Source organism: Mercenaria mercenaria, chromosome 2 (genome assembly GCF_021730395.1).
Source record: "Mercenaria mercenaria strain notata chromosome 2, MADL_Memer_1, whole genome shotgun sequence".
NCBI classification, from domain to species: Eukaryota; Metazoa; Mollusca; class Bivalvia; order Venerida; family Veneridae; genus Mercenaria; species Mercenaria mercenaria.
In genome coordinates this window covers 24,095,594-24,117,418 of record NC_069362.1, presented here as the reverse complement: position 1 = coordinate 24,117,418, position 21,825 = coordinate 24,095,594, and the positions used below count along the sequence as shown (strand labels likewise).

Below are 21,825 nucleotides of genomic sequence, written 5' to 3'. Positions count from 1 at the left end.
TAGTTGTGCTCAGATACAGAGTGTAAGACAGCAGTGTTAGTTGTGCTTAGATACTAGGGATAAGACAGCAGTGTTAGTTATGCTCAGATACTAGGGATAAGGCAGCAGTGTTAGTTGTGCTCAGATACTAGGGATAAGGCAGCAGTGTTAGCTGTGCTCAGATACCAGGGATAAGACAGCAGTGTTAGTTGTGCTCAGATACTAGAGATGAGGCAGCAGTGTAAGTTGTGCTCAGATACTAGGGATAAGACAGCAGTGTTAGTTGTGCTTAGATACTAGGGATAAGGCAGCAGTGTTAGTTGTGCTCAGATACTAGGGATAAGACAGCAGTGTTAGTTGTGCTTAGATACTAGGGATAAGGCAGCAATGTTAGTTGTGCTCAGATACAGAGTGTAAGACAGCAGTGTTAGTTGTGCTTAGATACTAGGGATAAGGCAGCAGTGTTAGTTGTGCTCAGATACTAGGGATAAGGCAGCAGTGTTAGTTGTGCTCAGATACTAGGGATAAGGCAGCAGTGTTAGTTGTGCTCAGATACTAGGGATAAGGCAGCAGTGTTAGTTGTGCTCAGATACAGAGTGTAAGACAGCACTGTTTAGATACTCTTTTTTTTTTTTTTTTTTTTGTTGGATTTATCGTCGCACCGACACATGATAGGTCATATGGCGACTTTCCAGCTTTAATGGTGGAGGAAGACCCCAGGTGCCCCTCCACGCATTATTTCGTCACGAGCAGGCACCTGGGTAGAACCACCGACCTACCGTAAGCCAGCTGGATGGCTTCCTCACATGAAGAATTCAACGCCCCGAGTGAGGCTTGAACCCACATCGATGAGGTCTTAGATACTAGGGATAAGGCAGCAGTGTTAGTTGTGCTCAGATACTAAGGATAAGGCAGCAGTGTTAGTTGTGCTCAGATACTAAAGATAAGGGAGCAGTGTTAGTTGTGCTCAGATACTAGGGATAAGGCAGCAGTTTTAGTTGTGCTCAGATACTAGGGATAAGACAGCAGTGTTAGTTGTGCTTAGATACTAGGGATAAGGCAGCAATGTTAGTAATGCTCAAATACAGAGTGTAAGACAGCAGTGTTAGTTGTGCTTAGATACTAGGGATAAGGCAGCAGTGTTAGTTGTGCTCAGATACAGAGTGTAAGACAGCAGTGTTAGTTGTGCTTAGATACTAGGGATAAGACAGCAGTGTTAGTTGTGCTCAGATACTAAAGATAAGGCAGCAGTGTTAGTTGTGCTCAGGAACAAGGGATAAGGTGGCATTGTTAGACATGTTTGATTAAAGAAGTAAGGCTGTAGTGCTAGACATGCTCAGAGATAAGGGGCTAGGCGGCAGTGTTAGACATGCTTGGATACAAGAGGTAAGGTGGCAGTATTAGACATGCTTGGATACAAGGGGTAAGGTGGTAGTGTTAGACATGCTCAGAAACAGGGTAAGGTGGCAGTATTTGACTTGCTTGGATAAAGAGGTAAAGCAGTAGTGCTAGACATGCTCAGAGACAAGGGGCTAGACAGCAGTGTTAGACATTTTCTCAGAGACAAGGGGCTAGGCAGCAGTGTTAGACATGCTCCCAGAGACTAGGGTCTAGGCAGCAGTGTTAGACATGCTCTCAGAGACAAGGGGCTAGGCAGCAGTGTTAGACAAGCTCTCAGAGACAAGGGGCTAGGCAGCAGTGTTAGACATGCTCTCAGAGACAAGGGGCTAGGCAGCAGTGTTAGACATGCTCTCAGAAACAAGGGGCTAGGAGGCAGTATTAGACATGCTTTCAGAGACAACGGGCTAGGCAGCAGTGTTAGACATGCTCTCAGAGACAAGGGGCTAGGCAGCAGTGTTAGACATGCCCTCAGAGACAAGGGGCTAGGCAGCAGTGTTAGACATGCTCTCAGAGACAAGGGGCTAGGCAGCAGTGTTAGACAAGCTCTCAGAGACAAGGGGCTAGGCAGCAGTGTTAGACAGGCTGTCAGAAATAAGGGGTTAGGCAGCAATGTTAGACATGCTCTCAGAGACAAGGGGCTAGGCAGCAGTGTTAGACATGCTCTCAGAGACAAGGGGCTAGGCAGCAGTGTTAGACATGCTATCAGAGACAAGGGGTTAGGCAGCAGTGTTAGACATGCTCTCAAAAATGAGGGGCTAGGCAGTGTTAGACAGGCTCTCAGAAACAAGGGGCTAGGCAGCAGTGTTAGACATGCTCTCAGGGACAAGGGGCTAGGCATCAGTGTTAGACATGCTCTGAGACAAGGGGCTAGGAGGCAGTGTTTGGCATGCTTGGAGACAAGGGGCTAGGCGGCAGTGCTAGACATGCTCAGAGACAAGGGGCTAGACAGCAGTGTTAGACATTCTCTCAGAGACAAGGGGCTAGGCAGCAGTGTTAGACATGCTCTCAGAGACAAGGGGCTAGGCAGCAGTGTTAGACATGCTCTCAGAGACACGGGCTAGGCAGCAGTGTTAGACATGCTCCCAGAGACTAGGGTCTAGGCAGCAGTGTTAGACATGCTCTCAGAGACAAGGGGCTAGGCAGCAGTGTTAGACATGCTCCCAGAGACTAGGGTCTAGGCAGCAGTGTTAGACATGCTCTCAGAGACAAGGGGCTAGGCAGCAGTGTTAGACAAGCTCTCAGAGACAAGGGGCTAGGCAGCAGTGTTAGACATGCTCTCAGAGACAAGGGGCTAGGCAGCAGTGTTAGACATGCTCTCAGAAACAAGGGGCTAGGAGGCAGTATTAGACATGCTTTCAGAGACAACGGGCTAGGCAGCAGTGTTAGACATGCTCTCAGAGACAAGGGGCTAGGCAGCAGTGTTAGACATGCCCTCAGAGACAAGGGGCTAGGCAGCAGTGTTAGACATGCTCTCAGAGACAAGGGGCTAGGCAGCAGTGTTAGACAAGCTCTCAGAGACAAGGGGCTAGGCAGCAGTGTTAGACAGGCTCTCAGAAATAAGGGGTTAGGCAGCAATGTTAGACATGCTCTCAGAGACAAGGGGCTAGGCAGCAGTGTTAGACATGCTCTCAGAGACAAGGGGCTAGGCAGCAGTGTTAGACATGCTATCAGAGACAAGGGGTTAGGCAGCAGTGTTAGACATGCTCTCAGAAATGAGGGGCTAGGCAGTGTTAGACAGGCTCTCAGAAACAAGGGGCTAGGCAGCAGTGTTAGACATGCTCTCAGAGACAAGGGGCTAGGCATCAGTGTTAGACATGCTCTGAGACAAGGGGCTAGGAGGCAGTGTTTGGCATGCTTGGAGACAAGGGGCTAGGCGGCAGTGCTAGACATGCTCAGAGACAAGGGGCTAGACAGCAGTGTTAGACATTCTCTCAGAGACAAGGGGCTAGGCAGCAGTGTTAGACATGCTCTCAGAGACAAGGGGCTAGGCAGCAGTGTTAGACATGCTCTCAGAGACACGGGGCTAGGCAGCAGTGTTAGACATGCTCCCAGAGACTAGGGTCTAGGCAGCAGTGTTAGACATGCTCTCAGAGACAAGGGGCTAGGCAGCAGTGTTAGACATGCTCCCAGAGACTAGGGTCTAGGCAGCAGTGTTAGACATGCTCTCAGAGACAAGGGGCTAGGCAGCAGTGTTAGACATGCTCTCAGAGACAAGGGGCTAGGCAGCAGTGTTAGACATGCTCTCAGAAACAAGGGGCTAGGAGGCAGTATTAGACACGCTTTCAGAGACAACGGGCTAGGCAGCAGTGTTAGACATGCTCTCAGAGACAAGGGGCTAGGCAGCAGTGATAGACATGCTCTCAGAGACAAGGGGCTAGGCAGCAGTGTTAGACAAGCTCTCAGAGACAACGGGCTAGGCAGTGTTAGACAGGCTCTCAGAAACAAGGGGTTAGGCAGCAGTGTTAGACATGCTCTCAGAGACAAGGGGCTAGGCAGTGTTAGACAGGCTCTCAGAGACAAGGGGCTAGGCAGCAGTGTTAGACATGCTGTCAGAGACAAGGGGCTAGGCAGCAGTGTTAGACATGCTCTCAGAAATAAGGGGCTAGGCAGTGTTAGACAGGCTCTCAGAAACAAGGGGCTAGGCAGCAGTGTTAGACATGCTCTCAGAGACAAGGGGCTAGGCAGCAGTGTTAGACATGCTCTGAGACAAGGGACTAGGAGGCAGTGTTTGGCATGCTTGGAGACAAGGGGCTAGGCGGCAGGGTTAGACATGCTTGGATACATGGGGGAAGGTGGCAGTATTAAATGTGCTCAGAAACAGGGTAAGGTGGTAATATTTGACTAGCTTGGATACAAGAGATAAGGCAGCAGTGTTAGATGTGCTCCAATACAAGGGGTAGGGTGGCAGTGTTAATCATGCTCTGATACAATAGGTAAGGTAGCACTGTAAGATGTTCCCAAATATAAGAGGTAATGGGGCAGTTTTTGGCATGCCTTGATACAAGGAGTGTGGTTAGATGCAAACGGTAAAAATAAACATTTCAGAATTTGTGTAAGAATTAGGGCAGTCAGTATTCTGTTATTTAGATCTCCATTGTTTTCGTCGAGCCCGCTTGCAGTGAGCTCGATATAGTCGTCACTTTTGGCGGGTTGGTGTATATGCGTCTGTGCGCCCGTCCGATTTTGTGCGGACCATAAGTTTGACATGCATTGACCAGTCTTGTTTATATTTGGCATGAATGTTTACCTCAATGAGAAGGCATGTCATGCGCAAACCCCATGTTCCTATCTCAAAGGTCAAGGTCACAGTTGGAGGTCAAATGTCAAATTGAAGTTTGCCCGGACCATAACTTTGACATGCATGGAACAAATTTGTTTATATTTGGCATGAATGTTTACCTCAATGGGAAGGAGTGTCATGCACAAATCTCATGTTCCTATCGCAAAGGTCAAGGTCACAGTTGGAGGTCAAATGTCAAATTGAAGCTTGTTCGGAGCATTTCTTCTTCATGCATGGTTGGATTTTGATTTTACTTGGTATGAATCTTCACCTTTATGAGCGGGAGTGTCATGCACAAGAACCAGGTCCCTATGTCTATATAGGGTCAAGGTCACGCTTAGAGGCCTAAGGTCAGATACAAGAACGACATTGTCTGGAGCATGTCTTCTTCATGCATAAGGGGATTTGATGTAACTTGGCACATACGTTCAACACCATGAGGCAACCTTGTTTTAAGAATTACTTCCCTTTGTTGTTACTATAAATAGCTTATATTGTAACTTTTTTATTACTGGCCGTGGTACAACATGCATGTTAAATCCAGTTTTAAGGTGTATTTTGACCTATCTCTACCTGGTAAGGAGTTTTTGTGGACTTATATAGATTTTTTTTTGGTAATTGGTCAAAAAATTTCATATGCAAATACAGGTGCTAGTGTAAATCAGTTCTGACACCGCCAAATAGTATAATAATTGTTACTTTTTTAGACAGCTGGCGGGCTCGACATTCTGCCCGTGGGTATGCAGAATGTTTTTCTAGTTTAAATGTTTAACAGAATAATAAATTGTGCTGTGTATATTTCTGTCTTGAGGAAAGACTACTAAACTGTGTGTGTTTCTAGATGCCTTTAGTACTTCAGATTGCAGCTGTTCTTACCACATAAAGATTTCTTCAAAGGTAATGGACCTGTAGTAACACTCAGCAATTACTGTGCAATTACATATTCACATTAGGTAATTCAGCAGTCTTTAAATGAAAATGTAGCTCAATGTACACATGGTTTTCAGTTGAAAAAACAGAGAATGCCTACTTCACATACAGAAAATACGTCTGCTGATTGTTATTACCATCCACTACCTTTGTTATTTGTACTGGTGTACTTGTAATCTGTTGTTGTAGAAGCAATCAATGTCAGTGTTGTTTATTCTGGTATTTCTAGATGATTAAAGCTATGACATATTATGTAGAAAAGGAAGAAAGTTATATGTTGCTTTTATTGACTTTAAAAAAGCATTTGATAGTGTAGATAGGCCAAAAATGTTCTCTGTCTTGTCAAAATATGGTGTCAAAGGACACCTTCTAGATTCTATAAAAAGTATATGTAACTCAGTTAAGGCCTGTGTAAGAAACAGAACTGTGTGTAGTGACATATTTGACTGCCCTATTGGGCTACGTCAAGGCTGTAATTTAAGCCCTGTTCTTTTTTCATTATTTATAAATGAATTATATGTTGCTATGGATGAAAGTGGCCTCTCTGGTATACAATTAACTCCAGATATGATTCAGATCTTAATGTTACTGTTTGCTGATGATGTTGCTTTAACTGCTGATACAGTAAATGGTCTGCAACAACAGTTAAATATACTATCTAATTATTGTCATGAATGGAAAATGTGTGTAAATATTAAAGAAAACAAAAATAATTGTCTTTAAGAATGGTGGGCATCTATCAAGACATGAAAAATGGTTATATAATGGGGAGAAAATCCAAGTAGTTAACGGTTTTTGTTATGTAGGTTTATTTTTTAGCAGTAAACTTTCTATGTATAAAATGTCTGATCATATGGCTTGTAAAGCAAAAAGGATCTTAGTGTCTCTTTTATCATCTTTGAATCATTTAATGCCTATGACGAAAACTACATTTTTTAAGTTGTTTGATGCTAAAATAGCCCCAATATTGTTATATGGATCTGAAATATGGGGTTTAGATTATATGTATGAAATTGAAAAGGTACAAATGTATGCTTGTAAACGGTTTATGTCAGTTCCTCTTAAATCTTGTAATGCAGCTGTTGCTGGTGATTGTGAAAGATATCCTATGCATGTTATAGCATCAAAACGTTGTATAAGGTATTGGCTCAGGATAATAAATATGCCTGATTATAGATATGTTAAGAAATGTTATCAGATGTTATATTATTATGATAGTATTGGTTACCAAAATTGGGTAACGAATGTAAGATTAAATTTATACAGAAATGGATTTGGGTATATTTGGGAAAATCAGAATTGTCAGAACCCTGAATTATTTGTATGCCAGTATGTGCAGCGATTAAAAGATCAATATTTACAAGAATGGTCGGAAGAATGTAATAATAATGCCAAGTTGATCTTTTATAGGCACTTTAAAACAACCTTTATGTATGAACCTTATCTTGATATATTAGATATTAAGAAATATAGATATGCTTTCAGTACTTTGAAAATATCCTCACATCCGCTAATGATTGAACAAGGTCGTTATTTTGGTATAGACAGAGACAGGAGATTTTGTTTTTATTGCAAAAATGTTGTTGAAAATGAATGTCATTTTATATTAGTATGTCCTTTGTATAAAACACTTCGAGAAAAAAATACATACCAAAAAAATTCTATGAAAATCCAAATGTTCATAAATTTAATATTTTGTTGGCTTCCAAAAATGAAAATATTATTAAAAATACTGCAGTTTATATATATAATGCTTTAAAGTTAAGGCTGTCTGAGATAGAGATAGTTTAAATTTTGTGTTGTATGTTTTACATATGCCATAACTATTGTATTTATATTTTGTATAAGTTTTATTTTATGGAAAAGCATTACTTTCATTATAGCCAAGATATTGGTCTTGCCTTGACAAGGCTGATAGTTGGGCATAGTAACAAAGGTACAGATATTAATCTATTCTGTCCATGTCTTTTCTTTATTTCGTTTCGGCAAGATACATGGACAGGCATGTATTGAAGCTTTAAAAAGTTAGAAATTATGTACAAACCTCTTTCTCAAAACAAATGCTTTTTATGACATGAGTGATATAAATAGTTAATATTTACTTCATTATTCCTTATAAGAGTTGTTGTATGTAAATGTTATGTTTGTATATATGTATATAATGTATATGATTGATGGTGTATGGGCCGGAGGCCTAAATCACAATAAAGATTTGTTTGTTTGTTTGTTTGTTTGTATTAAATTTGGGGCAAAAAAATGTTTCATACATTACCACATTAATTAGACAGATTATTTAGACAATTATAAAGTTACTGAGAGTAACTAAAATTGTTGATCTGCAGTTAATTTTTATGAGCATGAATATTGAATATTAACAAAGTATTTCTTTAAACCTATTTCAGTGCTACTGCCATGGCAACAGGACATTCTAAATATGGGAGTGGAAATGGTAACTTCCTGTTGGATGAAGTGGACTGTACTGGTATAGAAGACTCTATAAGTGAATGTAAACACAATGGCTGGAAGGTCAATGATTGTAGATCATTTGAAGTGGCTGGAGTTGTATGTCAAGCACAGAAAGGTATCCCATTCTGATGAAATTTAACCATCTTTTGATTATTATGAAATCATTTAAATCTATGGGCTTAAAATTTTGTGATTTTGGCCAAAATAGCTTTTGGAGATAAAGGGAACAGGGACTTTATTTATTTGTTGTGATCTAATATTGTTGATTGCCCAAGTAAGAAATTCACAAAAAGTAGACCCCCCATGAATTTTGATAATGTCACAGCAATTACATTATTGTTTTTGTATAGAAATCAAAACAAAACGTAATATTTTAGATTGACAATAGAGCTAGTTGATGTATTAAACATTAAGATTATTTCTAACAGATTCCTCCATGTTGAGCCAGATTCAAAGAGCTACGGTGTAACTAATTTATACAGTTGAACTGCTCTAGCTGTTTCTACAGTATGTGCAGTAATAGGTTTTTCTGTACTGGAAGTCTGTCAGCTTGCCAATGTTTTATGCAATGAATCTTTTCATTGTATGCATATTCATTTTGGTTATGATATAGAAAGGTTATATGTGCCCTGGTTTAACCCTTACCCTGCTGAATTTCTATATTGAACTTGTCCAGCTTTCAGTTTTGACAGTACCATTAACTGTTAAAAGGGGTGCTAACCTAAAATATGCTGTTTGAATGGCAAACAGTGCAGATCATGATCAGACTGCATGGATGTGCAGGCTGAACATGATCTACACTGGTCACAAAAGCAGAATCAGTCGTGTCCAGCATGGTAAGGGGTAATCTCTTTTATCTTGAACTAACAGAAAGAATGCAATAGTGAAAATAAAGTTGGATTTAACTAGTAGTTGATGTTGCAAATTGTGTTCATCAGGAACTTAATAAAATAAGAAAAGATCATTAATTAATTCAAGCTTCAAATAAACAAATTTCTGTTGTTTCAGATTAAACATGTACATTTCAGCTTGTGCTAGCAGCCAGTATAGCTGTGGTAATGGGCTGTGTATAGAAGCAAGCCAGGTATGTGACGGCACATGTCATTGTAACCCACAGTGCGAGGATGAGAATGGAGATGGTGAATCTGACTGTAGATGTAAGTCCTTTCGTACCTCATCAGATTGCAACATGTTACTTATTGTGATCACAATTTGTCTTCAGTTATGTAATTTCAGATGCATTCAAATTTCTGTTGCTTCTCCAATTCACAGCCAGATATCTTTATGTGAAGCTAAATTCTGGAGTTTGTTCAAATCATAGCCCTAAAGTCATCATAGATTCTATGGGATAGGGCTTATTAGTTTCTGAACTTGAAACTCTTCGCCAGAAATATACATGTATATCTTTGAATTTAAACAGTTTATACAAGTCATGGCATTGAATAGTAGCTTCCTATGAAATGTGTTAAACTGGGTCACTAGGGCTAAAATTTGAACTACCAGAAGGGACTGTGTTTTATATAGATAATGAAAACTTTAAAAAATGTTTTTCTGCTAAAGTTCTAGGCTCAGATAAATGATATTCCACATGTAGCATTAGGTAATAGCCCCCTACCAAGTTTGTTCAAGCCATGTATATATTGAAGATGATTACCAAGAGCACATGAGTCTTTAGCCAAATAATTAGGAAGTGGTTTCAATCTTCTGATAGAAACCGAGGGTCTGCTTTACTGGACATAATATATTGGAAATTGTATTATTTTTAGCTCATTTGATCTGCAAAACCTGCATTTTGTCAGAATTATGGCCTTTTTTATACTGAAAATCTGAACTATTGCTCTTTTCATACATATTGTCCAGTACTTGCAGATGAGCGATGGCATCTGCAGGTGGTGCTCTTGTTAATCCAAGTTGAATAAAATTTTAAAAGAGTATTTATTCATTGCTGTTTTTCAAGAGTCTTATAGTTAGTAAAGGACAATGTGGAGAAAACTTGTAACCCTTAATGTCTAGTCAAAGTCATAATTTCAGTAAAACTTGTCTTAAGCAGTCAATCAGTGGACAACAAAGTTTGGCCGCTTCAGGCAGGTGGCTGCATAAGACAACTTATAATTAGAATAAAACATCAGTTTGGAAGTTAGGTGAGTGGTTGCTTAATACAAATGGCTGATAAGGCAGGTTCCACTGTATTCCAGTTTGGAAATTTACCTAATTACCTAGTTTGTGTCTTTTAATTTCCTATTGTGTTGAAGTGTTTTTAATGGCGTGAATCAGTTAGAATCTAGATTTTCATCTATATCTATATATATTCCAGTAGAGTAAGGTCTGTTTGTGGTGATATATTTTACAGCTGCGGCGCTCGAAATAGTAAACGGGCCCGTGACTGGTTCCGGTCGTGTTGAACTTGTGAGAAATGGGTTGAGGGGAACCATTTGTGATGATTCTTGGGATAACAATGATGCAGCTGTCGTCTGCAGAATGGTTGGTTACAGGTGTGTATAGGTTGTTTATCTGAAAATTTATTGTTGGAAAGGGACAAGATGACAGGATAGCAGCAAGACTTTTTTCCAGAGATGCGGATGTACATACGTGATACAATCTAAAACTTTTATTAAAAGAGTGTAAAAGCTTCAGTTCATTTCAGTTGAATCAAATCTCTTACTATCACTCAGGTAAAATTGTGCTGAAGGATTTGGAAAAACCCTATGCCATCTGAAGCAAGATTATTTTTTTCAAGCAAGTCCAGTCAGAATTTTGTTCATAAGAAACATTTCACACACAAATGTTCCTTGGTTGGTCCTTTACCAAGATTGTTCACATTAATAAAATTTATGAAACAACATGGCATTGCCACTTTTCCATACATGTATATAATGGAAATTTTAAAAATCCTTTTGTTAGAAATCTGCCTGTCAGTACTAAAACAGAAAAAAGTCTTGTTGGGTGATCCTCCACTAAAATTATTGAGCCATGTTCATTTGTCAAACAACCTGGATGCTGGGTATAGGTCTAGTTTTTCCCAATATATATTTATTTATTTATTTGTTTTGGGTTTAACGCTGTTTTTCAACAGTATTTCAGTCATGTAACGGCGGGCAGTTAACCTAACCAGTGTTCCTGGATTCTGTACCAGTACAAACCTGTTCTCCACAAGTAACTGCCAACTTCCCCACATGAATAAGAGGTAGAGGACAAATGATTTCAGACACAATGTTGTTTATCAAACAGTCACGGAGAACATACGCCCCGCCCGAGGATCGAACTCACGACCCCGCGATCCGTAGACCAACGCTCTACCTACTGAGCTAAGTGGGCGGGCTTTTCCGAATATGGCACCATAAAAATTTCCAAAGTATTCTGTAAAATCTACATGCCATTAATCAAAGTAATTTGGCTAAAATGTTTCTTGTTATAAATGTTTGAGGTATGGAACTCTATTTAACAATATACAGCTATCATGGACCTCTTGTTAAATATTTTTGCATTATTCTTGTTGCTGTTTAAAGATTGTGAATCATGCGTAATTAAATAGACAGCCTTATAGGGCTGGCTGGAATGTATATAATTCCAAGCAGTGTTAATGTCTGAAATAATCTTTTAAGATCTGATCACATCTAATATATATGCGATGGGTGCTGAATTGGAACAAAAATACTCATGCTACCTCACATAATACCCAAATCACATAATATGTAAAGCTGAGAAAAAATTAGCATTTGACATACAGTCAAACTTAGTTAACTCAAACTCTGATAATTTGTACACCACCCTTCTCTCGAACTCATCAGGTCCCGGAAATATCCCTGTATAATGAATTTTGTTCGATAACTCGAACAACCGATCACTTCAACAAATTTTGCTGGTCCCGTAGAGTTCGAATTAACGAAGTTCAGCTGTATATATTCACATTTTTACAGATATGGAGAAGCTGTGAGTGGGGGAACATATGGTGAAGGGACTGGGGCAATATGGTTAGATGATGTGGAATGCATAGGCACAGAGATGTCTTTGTCAAACTGTAGAATGAGCAACTGGGGAGTGACTGATTGTAGCCATTCTGAAGATGCTGGTGTTATCTGCTCAAACACACCACCACAAACAGAAACACCACAAAGTAAGTTACTAGATGATGTTGTTATGTGCTGAAATACATCTCTGAAAAAAATCTTTAAAAGGTATGTTATTTTTGTAATTCGGAAGATGTTGTTGTTCATACACATTACACCAGTACCACAAACAGAAGTTATTGTTATCAGACGGAAGATGCTGGTGTCATCTGCACTTGAAAACACACCACCACAACCTGGAACACCACAAGGTGAGTGATAGTTATCAGTCTGAAAAATGTTTGTATTCTCTGTTGAAACTTGCCACTGTAAACTGGAATACAACAATCATGGTAGGTTATAGTGATCATTCTCAGGATGCTGATGTCAGCTTAAATACAACACCACATACAGGTACTCAACAAAGTAAGTGTCAGTGATCATAAAGGGATGCTTATTGTTGTTATGACAACACGACAAACAAAAACCCCAACACAGTAAGTGGTGGTAATTATTAAAAGAATGCTGTTGTTGTCAGCTTAAACACAAAAGTACAAATAGAAATCCAACACAGACAGTGATCATTCTAAGGATGTTGTTGTTGTTTGCTCAAGCACAACACTTTAAAGTTTTGTTCAAAGTTATATTTTGCCCGCAAAGAAATTTTTAATGTGAAGCTAGTTTAACAAAACCTATATATTTAAGTCATTGATGCATGTTCAGTTCATATGTTACATAATTTATTTCTTTACAGTTCCAGGAGGCTCAGTAAAGATTTATTTAGAAGATGGTTTAGTGGAAGGAGAAGGTCGTGTTGAGGTGGATAATAATGGTGAGCGTGGAACTGTGTGTGATGATAGCTGGGATGACAATGATGCTACTGTTGTCTGTAAGATGTTAGGATACAGGTTAGTGTTTAACCCTTACCCTGCTAAATTTCTAAATTGGACTGGTCCATCATTCAATTTGGGCAGTACTATTTATTATTCGAAGGGGAGTTCACTGAAAATTTACAGACTTAATAGCAAACAGTGCAGACCATGACCAGCCTGCACGGTCTTGATCTGCACCGGTCGCAAAGTAGAAACACATGCCGCCAGCAGGCTAAGGTTAATTTGAAGGTGTTATTAGAAATATTACCATTTACATATTTCTTCATTGGAATGGCCTTTTCCATGTAGCTGTGTTATAAATCTTACTATTTACCAGTGCCTACTCTGTTTAGATAAAACCTAGTAAATGTTTTTATGAGCCGTGCCATGAGAAAACCAACATAGTGGGTTTGCGACCAGCATGGATCCTGACCAGCCTTCGCATCCGCGCAGTCTGGTCAGGATCCATGCTGTTCGCTAAAGGTTTCTTTAATTGCAATAGGCTTTGAAAGCGAACAGTATGGATCCTGACCAGACTGTGCGGATGCGCAGGCTGGTCTGGATCCATGCTGGTCGCAAACCCACTATGTTGGTTTTCTCATGACACGGCTCATATAATGATGATGATGCTTCAAATATAAGCAGCACAATAAAAGATGATTCTTTTATTTCAGTTTTGGTATAGCTCGTGTAGAAGCTTACTATGGTCCAGGTAGTGACAGATTGAAGGTTATGCTTGACGATGTTGAATGTCTCGGTACAGAAACATCACTGTTAGCATGCAGGCATGCTGGATGGGGTACCAGCAACTGCGCACATGGGGAAGATGCTGGCGTTAAATGTTATAGTGGGGAAGATGATAATGGTGAGGTTGATACTGGCAGTTCTGATGTGTTGAGTGGCGTTACCTGTGGTATGCATAAACTTTGTTACATGTGATTTTTCTTGTCATGTCAGAGTTGAATTTTTAATAAGAATGAAATTGGCAAACTTAGTTTATGAAAATTATGTTCAGGAATAAAATTTCTATTATTTTTCTGCTTATGAATTTTATCTTGTCTTTTGAGTTGACGACAAAATGCGTTTTAGTGAAACGGTTAGTTTACACATTTGTTTAAAATTTCTCTTACATAGGTTAAAGAGGGATAGAGAACAAAGAGTTAGTCACATTAGTAATGATACTTAAAAGATGTCCATTTTTCTGTTAAGCTTTATGAGAAATTATGTCTCTTGTAAAAGTTTGTTATGTACTGACAAGGTTAAAGTCACAGGCATGAGCGCTTCAGGAACAGTTATGTTTTTAAGTACATTTTTGTGCTTCTGTTGCTTTAAGCATTTTAGAAAACATTAAAAATGTTTACAGTTATATATCAGGTGAAAATGGTCTACCTGTTTCTAGTAGTGGAGAGAATCTTCACATGTCTGAACTATTAGTGTGTCCTTGACCAGAGAGGAAGTTATTTTTGCATGTTACTTACTAATGTGAAATTATTTTTATTTGCGTAGGACGAATTTTCGCGTATTTTGCGCTAGAACCGATGCGCGAATTTAAGACCACGCTATTTATTATTTTTCAATTCATCTTTTTCATTTATAAATTGAAAATGCACGAATTAAGGTAGTTCTGCACGTTTGAAAAACCGGAAGTGATGGCGTAACATCATTTATCCGGAAAACGTAGAATAAAGCCTGGGTTCGGTGTACGGAAATGAAAATCAGTTTATAAATAAATCGAAACCTGTGCGTAAATTTATTACAATGGCACTTTTGCTATATTTCTAAAGTCAAAATATGATATTAAAACATATGGTACATTAAAATATTAAAAATAATGTCTTAAAATCAACGTGAAATGTCCGGTTCTCTTTAATCATGGTCAAATATCTCAAAAATAAGCACACGGACCTATACGTTTTATTTCACCAAATAATAGGCCATGTGTTTATTTACAACTGTGAGAAGTTTCATCAAAATCTACATTGTACAAAAAAATCTATTCGCGAAAATGTTATGAAAGTTATGATTTTCCCATAGACTCCCATTATGAAATATTGCGTGAGGTCAAAATTTTTCAAATCAGTCTAGCAAAAAATCAAGCACACGACCCTATCTTTTTTATTTGCTGAAATTTCTAGGTATATTCTGAAGTTTTGAAAAATTGGAGTTTAATCAAATTCTACATTGTAGAAAATGTTTCGATTCAAACGTGCAGAACTACCTTAAAGCCCGTGCGAAACAGTCCTTTTTCACGTTTGCGCAAAATTTCATGCCAGCGAATTTAAATGATTTCACAGTAGTTTAAATGTTAAAAGTTACAAAAACCATGTGTATTATTTGTACTGTGTTTGATTTTTCAACCAAGACCATATAAATGAATCTGCTTCTTTTCTCTCATAGTGGATTGAGTAGTCATAACAGTTTGATTACAATACTTGCTCTAGGTCTACGTCCATTAGAATCACAGTCCAGAAAGAAGCGAGAGGAACCTGGAGGTCCAGGGGAACGTGAACTTGATTCACCCCCTAAATTTGAACGTATAATTGGTGGATTTACAGCAGCAAAAGGCTTTTACCCGTGGCAAGTGGGTGTGCGGAGACTGGTGTCCATGGGGATATATGGCCACTGGTGCGGAGGAACAATACTCAGTGAACATTGGATACTCAGTGCTGCTCACTGTTTCTCGTGAGTATTTTCTTATTTTATTGTAGAGAACTTTTTCTCAGATATCTAGATATCTTATGATGTGGCTTAAGGATATTTTCAAGTGTGAATAGATTGATTAGTAGGATGGTCTTATATATGAGTAATGTAATAATCACAGATGAGCTTTTTTTTTTTATAGTCTGTAAGTAGAAATTTCTATGTTTTTACAAATAGATACATAATAATTATAAGTGGAAGTACCTTTTCCACCATAATGATTAAGTAAGTAAATTGTGATATTTCTGTCTTACTGTCCAATATAATCAATTTGCTTCCTTTTTTCTACCCAAAATAGTTGTAAATGTGGATTTTCCTTTGCCTGTCTGTATGTATGTTCTCTGAAAAGTGCGTACTTCAATGTAGTCTTTTTATTGAGAGGCAGATAGCTTAAAACTTCCACTGATTTGTAGGTGTATATAAAAATAGAAAATATCTGAAGGAGCATGATTGTGTGATGGCACATTGTTATTAACAGAATATCTTTATTTCTAAGTTTACCACATCAAGTTAAGTACTGTTGATGCTGTTTATCTTGCGTTCATGTATGTATAGTTATAGATATATATTATTTCAGGGATTTAAGTAAGGGTCATATAGTGGTGAGGACTGGAGACCATGATAACAAAGTGGAGGATGACTTCGAGCAGGAGTTTGAGCTAGAATATCTGATCAATCACAGACTCTATGATGGTACTTGTGTACATTATTTTTAATGCTTATGATACATGTTTAGGCATAAACATCCTCTAAGTCAACAGCAATATGATAATCATATAAAATGCCAAGTACAGATGAAATTTGAAACAAAGATTTAAAATATGTATGTAATAATTTGACCAACCAGGGAGCTACTAAATAGGAATTTGATTGGTTTTCATAGACAGAAGTAAAATTATGGTGTGTCAAATTGAGGTTTTGGTTGGATGTCTGAACTTTACAGTAATTGATTTGAATTTTGAGACAAACACATTTGAGATTTAGAGTTTCTGAAAGCAAAATCTTGTAAAAGAATATTTCCCCCTTCAAGACAGATGAAATTTGAGCCATGCCATGAGAAAATCAACATAGTGGCTTTGCGACCAGCATGGATCCAGACCAGCCTGCGCATCCGCGCAGTCTGGTCAGGATCCATGCTGTTCGCTAACAGTTTCTCCAGTTGTAATAGGCTTTGAAAGCGAACAGCATGGATCCTGACCAGACTGCGCGGATGCGCAGGCTGGTCTGGATCCATGCTGGTCACAAACCCACTATGTTGGTTTTCTCATGGCACGGCTCATTTCTTTTTTACCCAAGTCCATAGATCTGTCTGTTACATATATTTCTTTCTGGTCAGCTCCTCCCAACAGCCTTAATTAGAATTTCACCAAACTACTGTAGGTATCAGTGGTGTACACTTGTCATTTTTATATAATTGATACAACTTTGTTGTTAAACCGGAGTAAAATTGAAAATAGGTCTGTAAGTGGAGATTTCATAATGATGATACACATTAAAATCATGATACACCCAAAATCAAATTTGCACATCAGTTTGAAAAATATAGAGGACTTGGATCCTGTTGTAAGAAAACAGAAATTAAACATGATTATGTATATAATAATTTGACTTATCAGGTAGCAGTAAACTGTCCCTGTTGTCACGGAATAAAAAGTAAAACAGATAGCCGTGTTATTTGTGCCTCTTAATCTTGAAGTTTTCTAGGGAGGATTCCACTCTCTTCATAGGATTCAGTACTTATTTTTCAAAATCTATAGGGTAATTCAAAGAAGCTTTCTTGACAATCAGGCTAAAACAAATGAGTTGAAACATACTTTTTTGCTGAAAAGTTTGTAAAAGTTTGTATTCAGTATAAAGAAAATCATTTGATAAATAATCATTTTGTAGAGAGCACCTATGACTATGATATAGCATTACTGAAGATAAAACAAAAAGATGGAGCTGGTATAAAGTTCAATGATCACGTGCAGCCGGCATGCCTACCAGAGCAGACAACAGAGTATGTGGATGGTCAGAAATGTCATGTATCTGGCTGGGGAAAAACTGAATCTGGTACATATTATGTTTTATTTCAGTATTAAGTTTTTACACATATCTGTGGAGAATATAGATGTTTATTGTTTATACTTCTCTATGGAAAACATAGATATTGCTTGATGTTGTTTGTTGCTTGTCTTTTCATATATCTCTTTAGGGAATATAAATATTGCTTATCTGTTGGTATGATTACATGAAATCTGAAAATCTCATGATGGCTGGTGTAACTTTTTCTTGGTTTGACATCAGACTGACCCAAATATAGGTCGTATAGTTACTTGATGAAACATATAGGGAATGAATATGTGGTCATAAAATAGAAGTTTAGTAATTGCTGACATCAAATTTACTCTGTTAATTTCATCAAAACTGCCATATTTCACCTTAACGTTAGAGGTCAAATTTTCATAGCGGTCATCATAAAAAATCTTGAATAGATTAAATATTGGGCAAGGAGATTGCTTCAGTTATAGCTCACATAAAATTCTTCAAAATATGTCTTTCCTTCGAATTGTAAACACAGTCAAGATTAATATTCTTTTCTAATCCCTTTAAAATGACACAAGGTTTATGTGGTGAATAGATTTCAGACAAGTTTATGTAGATTTCTAATATTTCACAACAGTTGTGACCCTTCAGTGAGACAAATATTTATAGGTTTCTTCATGTGTGGATGCTACAGTTTACATCTAATAAACCTAAAAGAACTTTGATAAAATGTTCATTACCACTAGATCTCAGGTTTCTTCCAACATTGAAGCTGACTGGGCATATCATATTAGCATTCAGCTGTGATAAGTATTGCAATCTTCAGAAATATTTGACCTTTAGCCTGCCGGCAGCAAGTGCTTCTGCCTTTGCAACCAGTGCAGACCAAGATCAGCCAGCACATCCATGCAGTCTGATCATGGTCTGCACTGTTAGCTATTTAGTCAGTAAATTTTCAATAAACACGCCTTCAAATGATAAATGGTACTGTCCAAATTGAATGATGGACCAGTCCATTGTAGGAATTTAGCAGGCTAAAGGTTAAATGGGTTTCAAGCAAGGTTTGTCCAAAAAAGTGCTCTTTATATTTACAGCAGTTATGTTTTATGCTAATTACTCAGATATGTGAATGTCTATATTTATATGCAGGATATCAGAACCTGCTGAAATCTGCAAGAGTTCCGATCATCGGTGATGACACCTGTCAGATATTGTACAAAGATATTACAGACAAGATGGTGTGTGCAGGGTACTTAGCAGGTGGTATCGACTCATGTGCTGGTGATTCAGGTGGACCTCTTGTCTGTGATATTAATGGACGTTACACTGTGATGGGAGCCACATCCTGGGGTGCTGGCTGTGCCGAGGCTAATGCTCCAGGGGTTTACACTAGAGTTACAGAATTTATTCCATGGATTAAATCAACAATCAAACTATACTCGTAGCAAACTTGTAAAACAGTCATTTTGTACATGCACCTTTTTGTAAACATTTATATTCTTGTAATTAAATGATATTTTATTGTAATAATTTTGCCCTGTCTGTTGTTCTCAATTTCCCAGACGTGTTATTCAACACAACACATACCTCAAAAGTGCGAGAGCTTTTTGAACAGTCGGGTTTCCTGATGAATTTTATTAACAGTCCTGCAATAAAAGAATTGTAAAAATTAAAGATGTCCTGCAAAGTTTTAAGATGCTGGATCTAATATTAGGAAATTCCACTGCTAATGTTGTCAAATATTTTTGTATATTGACCTAGAGTCATCATACCTCACAGAATATTCAACATGGAAAGCTGTGAACCTGATGTTCTAGTTTGGATCTTACAGAGCCGGACCAGAGTTATGGCCTTTGACTGAGTCAAAAATATGCATTAAAAAGGGTCTAAGTTTGTATTGCATGTATCTCAAAAAGTATTTGACCCAGGATTATAGAACAGCATGTGAAGTTGTGCACCTAGGGTTTTGTTAGAGATTTCACTCAGACCAGATTAATGGCCCTTGACTCAGTATAAAATATTTATTATAGTGCATCTTGGTAACTGTGGTGGCTAGTGTCAAAATGCACCTTGATAACTTTAATAATGACTATGGTCAAAGAGCACCTCATAACTTGGGTGTTTATGATCGAAGTGGTCCTTGGTCACTATGATTATAATGCTGCGAGGTAGGTTTGTGTCTATGGTCACACTGCTCCTTGGTAACTTGAGTGTTCATGATCATAATGCTCCATGGTAATTTGCTGGTTATGATTAGAATGCTCCTTAGTAACTTGGTTGCCTGTGATCACAGTGTTCCTTGGTAACTAGTGTCTGTAATCACAGTGATCCTTGGTAACTTTGGGAGCAATGATCACAATATTCCTTGGTAGCTTGATTGGCTATGGTCATAATGCTTATCGGTAACTTAGGTGTCTGTAATCACAGTGCTCCTTAGTAACTTTGGTAGCTATGATCACAATATTCCTCGGTAGCTTGGTTGGCTATGTTCATAATGCTCATTGGTAACTTGGGTTGCTGTGATCACAGTGCTCCTTTGTAGCTTGCGTGGCCATGATCACAATACTCCTGGTTGACCTGAATGAATATGGTCACAATGCTCCTTGGCGACTGGTGGCTATGATCAGAATGCTTCTTAGTAACTTTGGTGTCTATGATCACAATACTCCTTTTTAACTTTGGTGGCTATGGTCAACATGCTCCTTGGAAACTTTCTGCCAATGATCACAACACTTCTTGGTAACTCTGGTGCCTATGGTCACATTGCTCCTTGATAACTTAGGTGGCTGTGATCCCAGTGCTTACTGTCAACTTTGGTAGCTATGGACACAATGTACCTGGATAACTTTGGTTGCTATATAATCACAATGCACTTTGGTAGCCGATATGGCTGTGGTCATCTACATCTACGGAATACTCTGCACAATCAATATGATTGTATTGCAGAGGGGCAAATCATTTGAACAGCTGTAAAATGTGAAAAAAGATCTCATGAGGTGTCTAAGAAAACATTGCTTCTTGGTAAATTGTGTGTCTTTTGGTCACAATGCTGTTTGGTGACTTGGATGGCTATGGTTACAATGCCCTTGTTGTAACTGTTGGCCAGAGTGTACCCTGGTAACTTTGGTGTTCATCCTCACAATGCTTCTTGGTAACTTAGGTGTCTATGATCACAATGCTCCTTGCTCACTTGCATGACTATGATCACAATGCTCCTTGCTCACTTGCATGACTATGGTCACAATGCTCCTTGTGAACTTGCATGACTATGGTCACAATGCTCCTTGTGAACTTGCATGACTATGGTCACAATGCTCCTTGCTCACTTGCATGACTATGGTCACAATGCTCCTTGCTCACTTGCATGACTATGGTCACAATGCTCCTTGCTCACTTGCATGACTATGGTCACAATGCTCCTTGTGAACTTGCATGACTATGGTCACAATGCTCCTTGTGAACTTGCATGACTATGGTCACAATGCTCCTTGTGAACTTGCATGACTATGGTCACAATGCTCCTTGTGAACTTGCATGACTATGATCACAATGCTCCTTGTGAACTTGCATGACTATGGTCACAATGCTCCTTGCTCACTTGCATGACTATGGTCACAATGCTTCTTGTGAACTTGCATGACTATGGTCACAATGCTCCTTGCTCACTTGCATGACTATGGTCACAATGCTTCTTGTGAACTTGCATGACTGTGGTCACAATGCTCCTTGCTCACTTGCATGACTATGGTCACAATGCTCCTTGCTCACTTGCATGACTATGGTCACAATGCTCCTTGTGAACTTGCATGACTGTGGTCACAATGCTCCTTGCTCACTTGCATGACTATGGTCACAATGCTCCTTGCTCACTTGCATGACTGTGGTCACAATGCTCCTTGCTCACTTGCATGACTATGGTCACAATGCTCCTTGCTCACTTGCATGACTATGGTCACAATGCTCCTTGCTCACTTGCATGACTATGGTCACAATGCTCCTTGCTCACTTGCATGACTATGATCACAATGCTCCTTGCTCACTTGCATGACTATGGTCACAATGCTCCTTGCTCACTTGCATGACTATGATCACAATGCTCCTTGCTCACTTGCATGACTATGGTCAC

The 21,825-nt window shown here is 38.7% G+C and overlaps 1 protein-coding gene across 1 annotated transcript in view; it reads left to right on the top strand.

Annotated features, from left to right (window-relative positions):
- The window catches only part of LOC123563518 (uncharacterized), a 63,474-nt gene extending 44,241 nt beyond the window's left edge, over positions 1-19,233 (top strand). The window contains exons 16-25 of the mRNA XM_045356359.2: positions 7,993-8,171; positions 9,085-9,213; positions 10,407-10,548; positions 11,974-12,170; positions 12,857-13,010; positions 13,649-13,887; positions 15,416-15,656; positions 16,252-16,367; positions 17,562-17,726; positions 18,849-19,233. Coding sequence (XP_045212294.2) covers positions 7,993-8,171; positions 9,085-9,213; positions 10,407-10,548; positions 11,974-12,170; positions 12,857-13,010; positions 13,649-13,887; positions 15,416-15,656; positions 16,252-16,367; positions 17,562-17,726; positions 18,849-19,144 — 1,858 coding nt within the window. The 3' untranslated portion in view covers positions 19,145-19,233. The remainder of the gene's footprint in view (positions 1-7,992; positions 8,172-9,084; positions 9,214-10,406; positions 10,549-11,973; positions 12,171-12,856; positions 13,011-13,648; positions 13,888-15,415; positions 15,657-16,251; positions 16,368-17,561; positions 17,727-18,848) is intronic.
- The last annotated feature ends 2,592 nt before the right edge of the window (positions 19,234-21,825 follow it).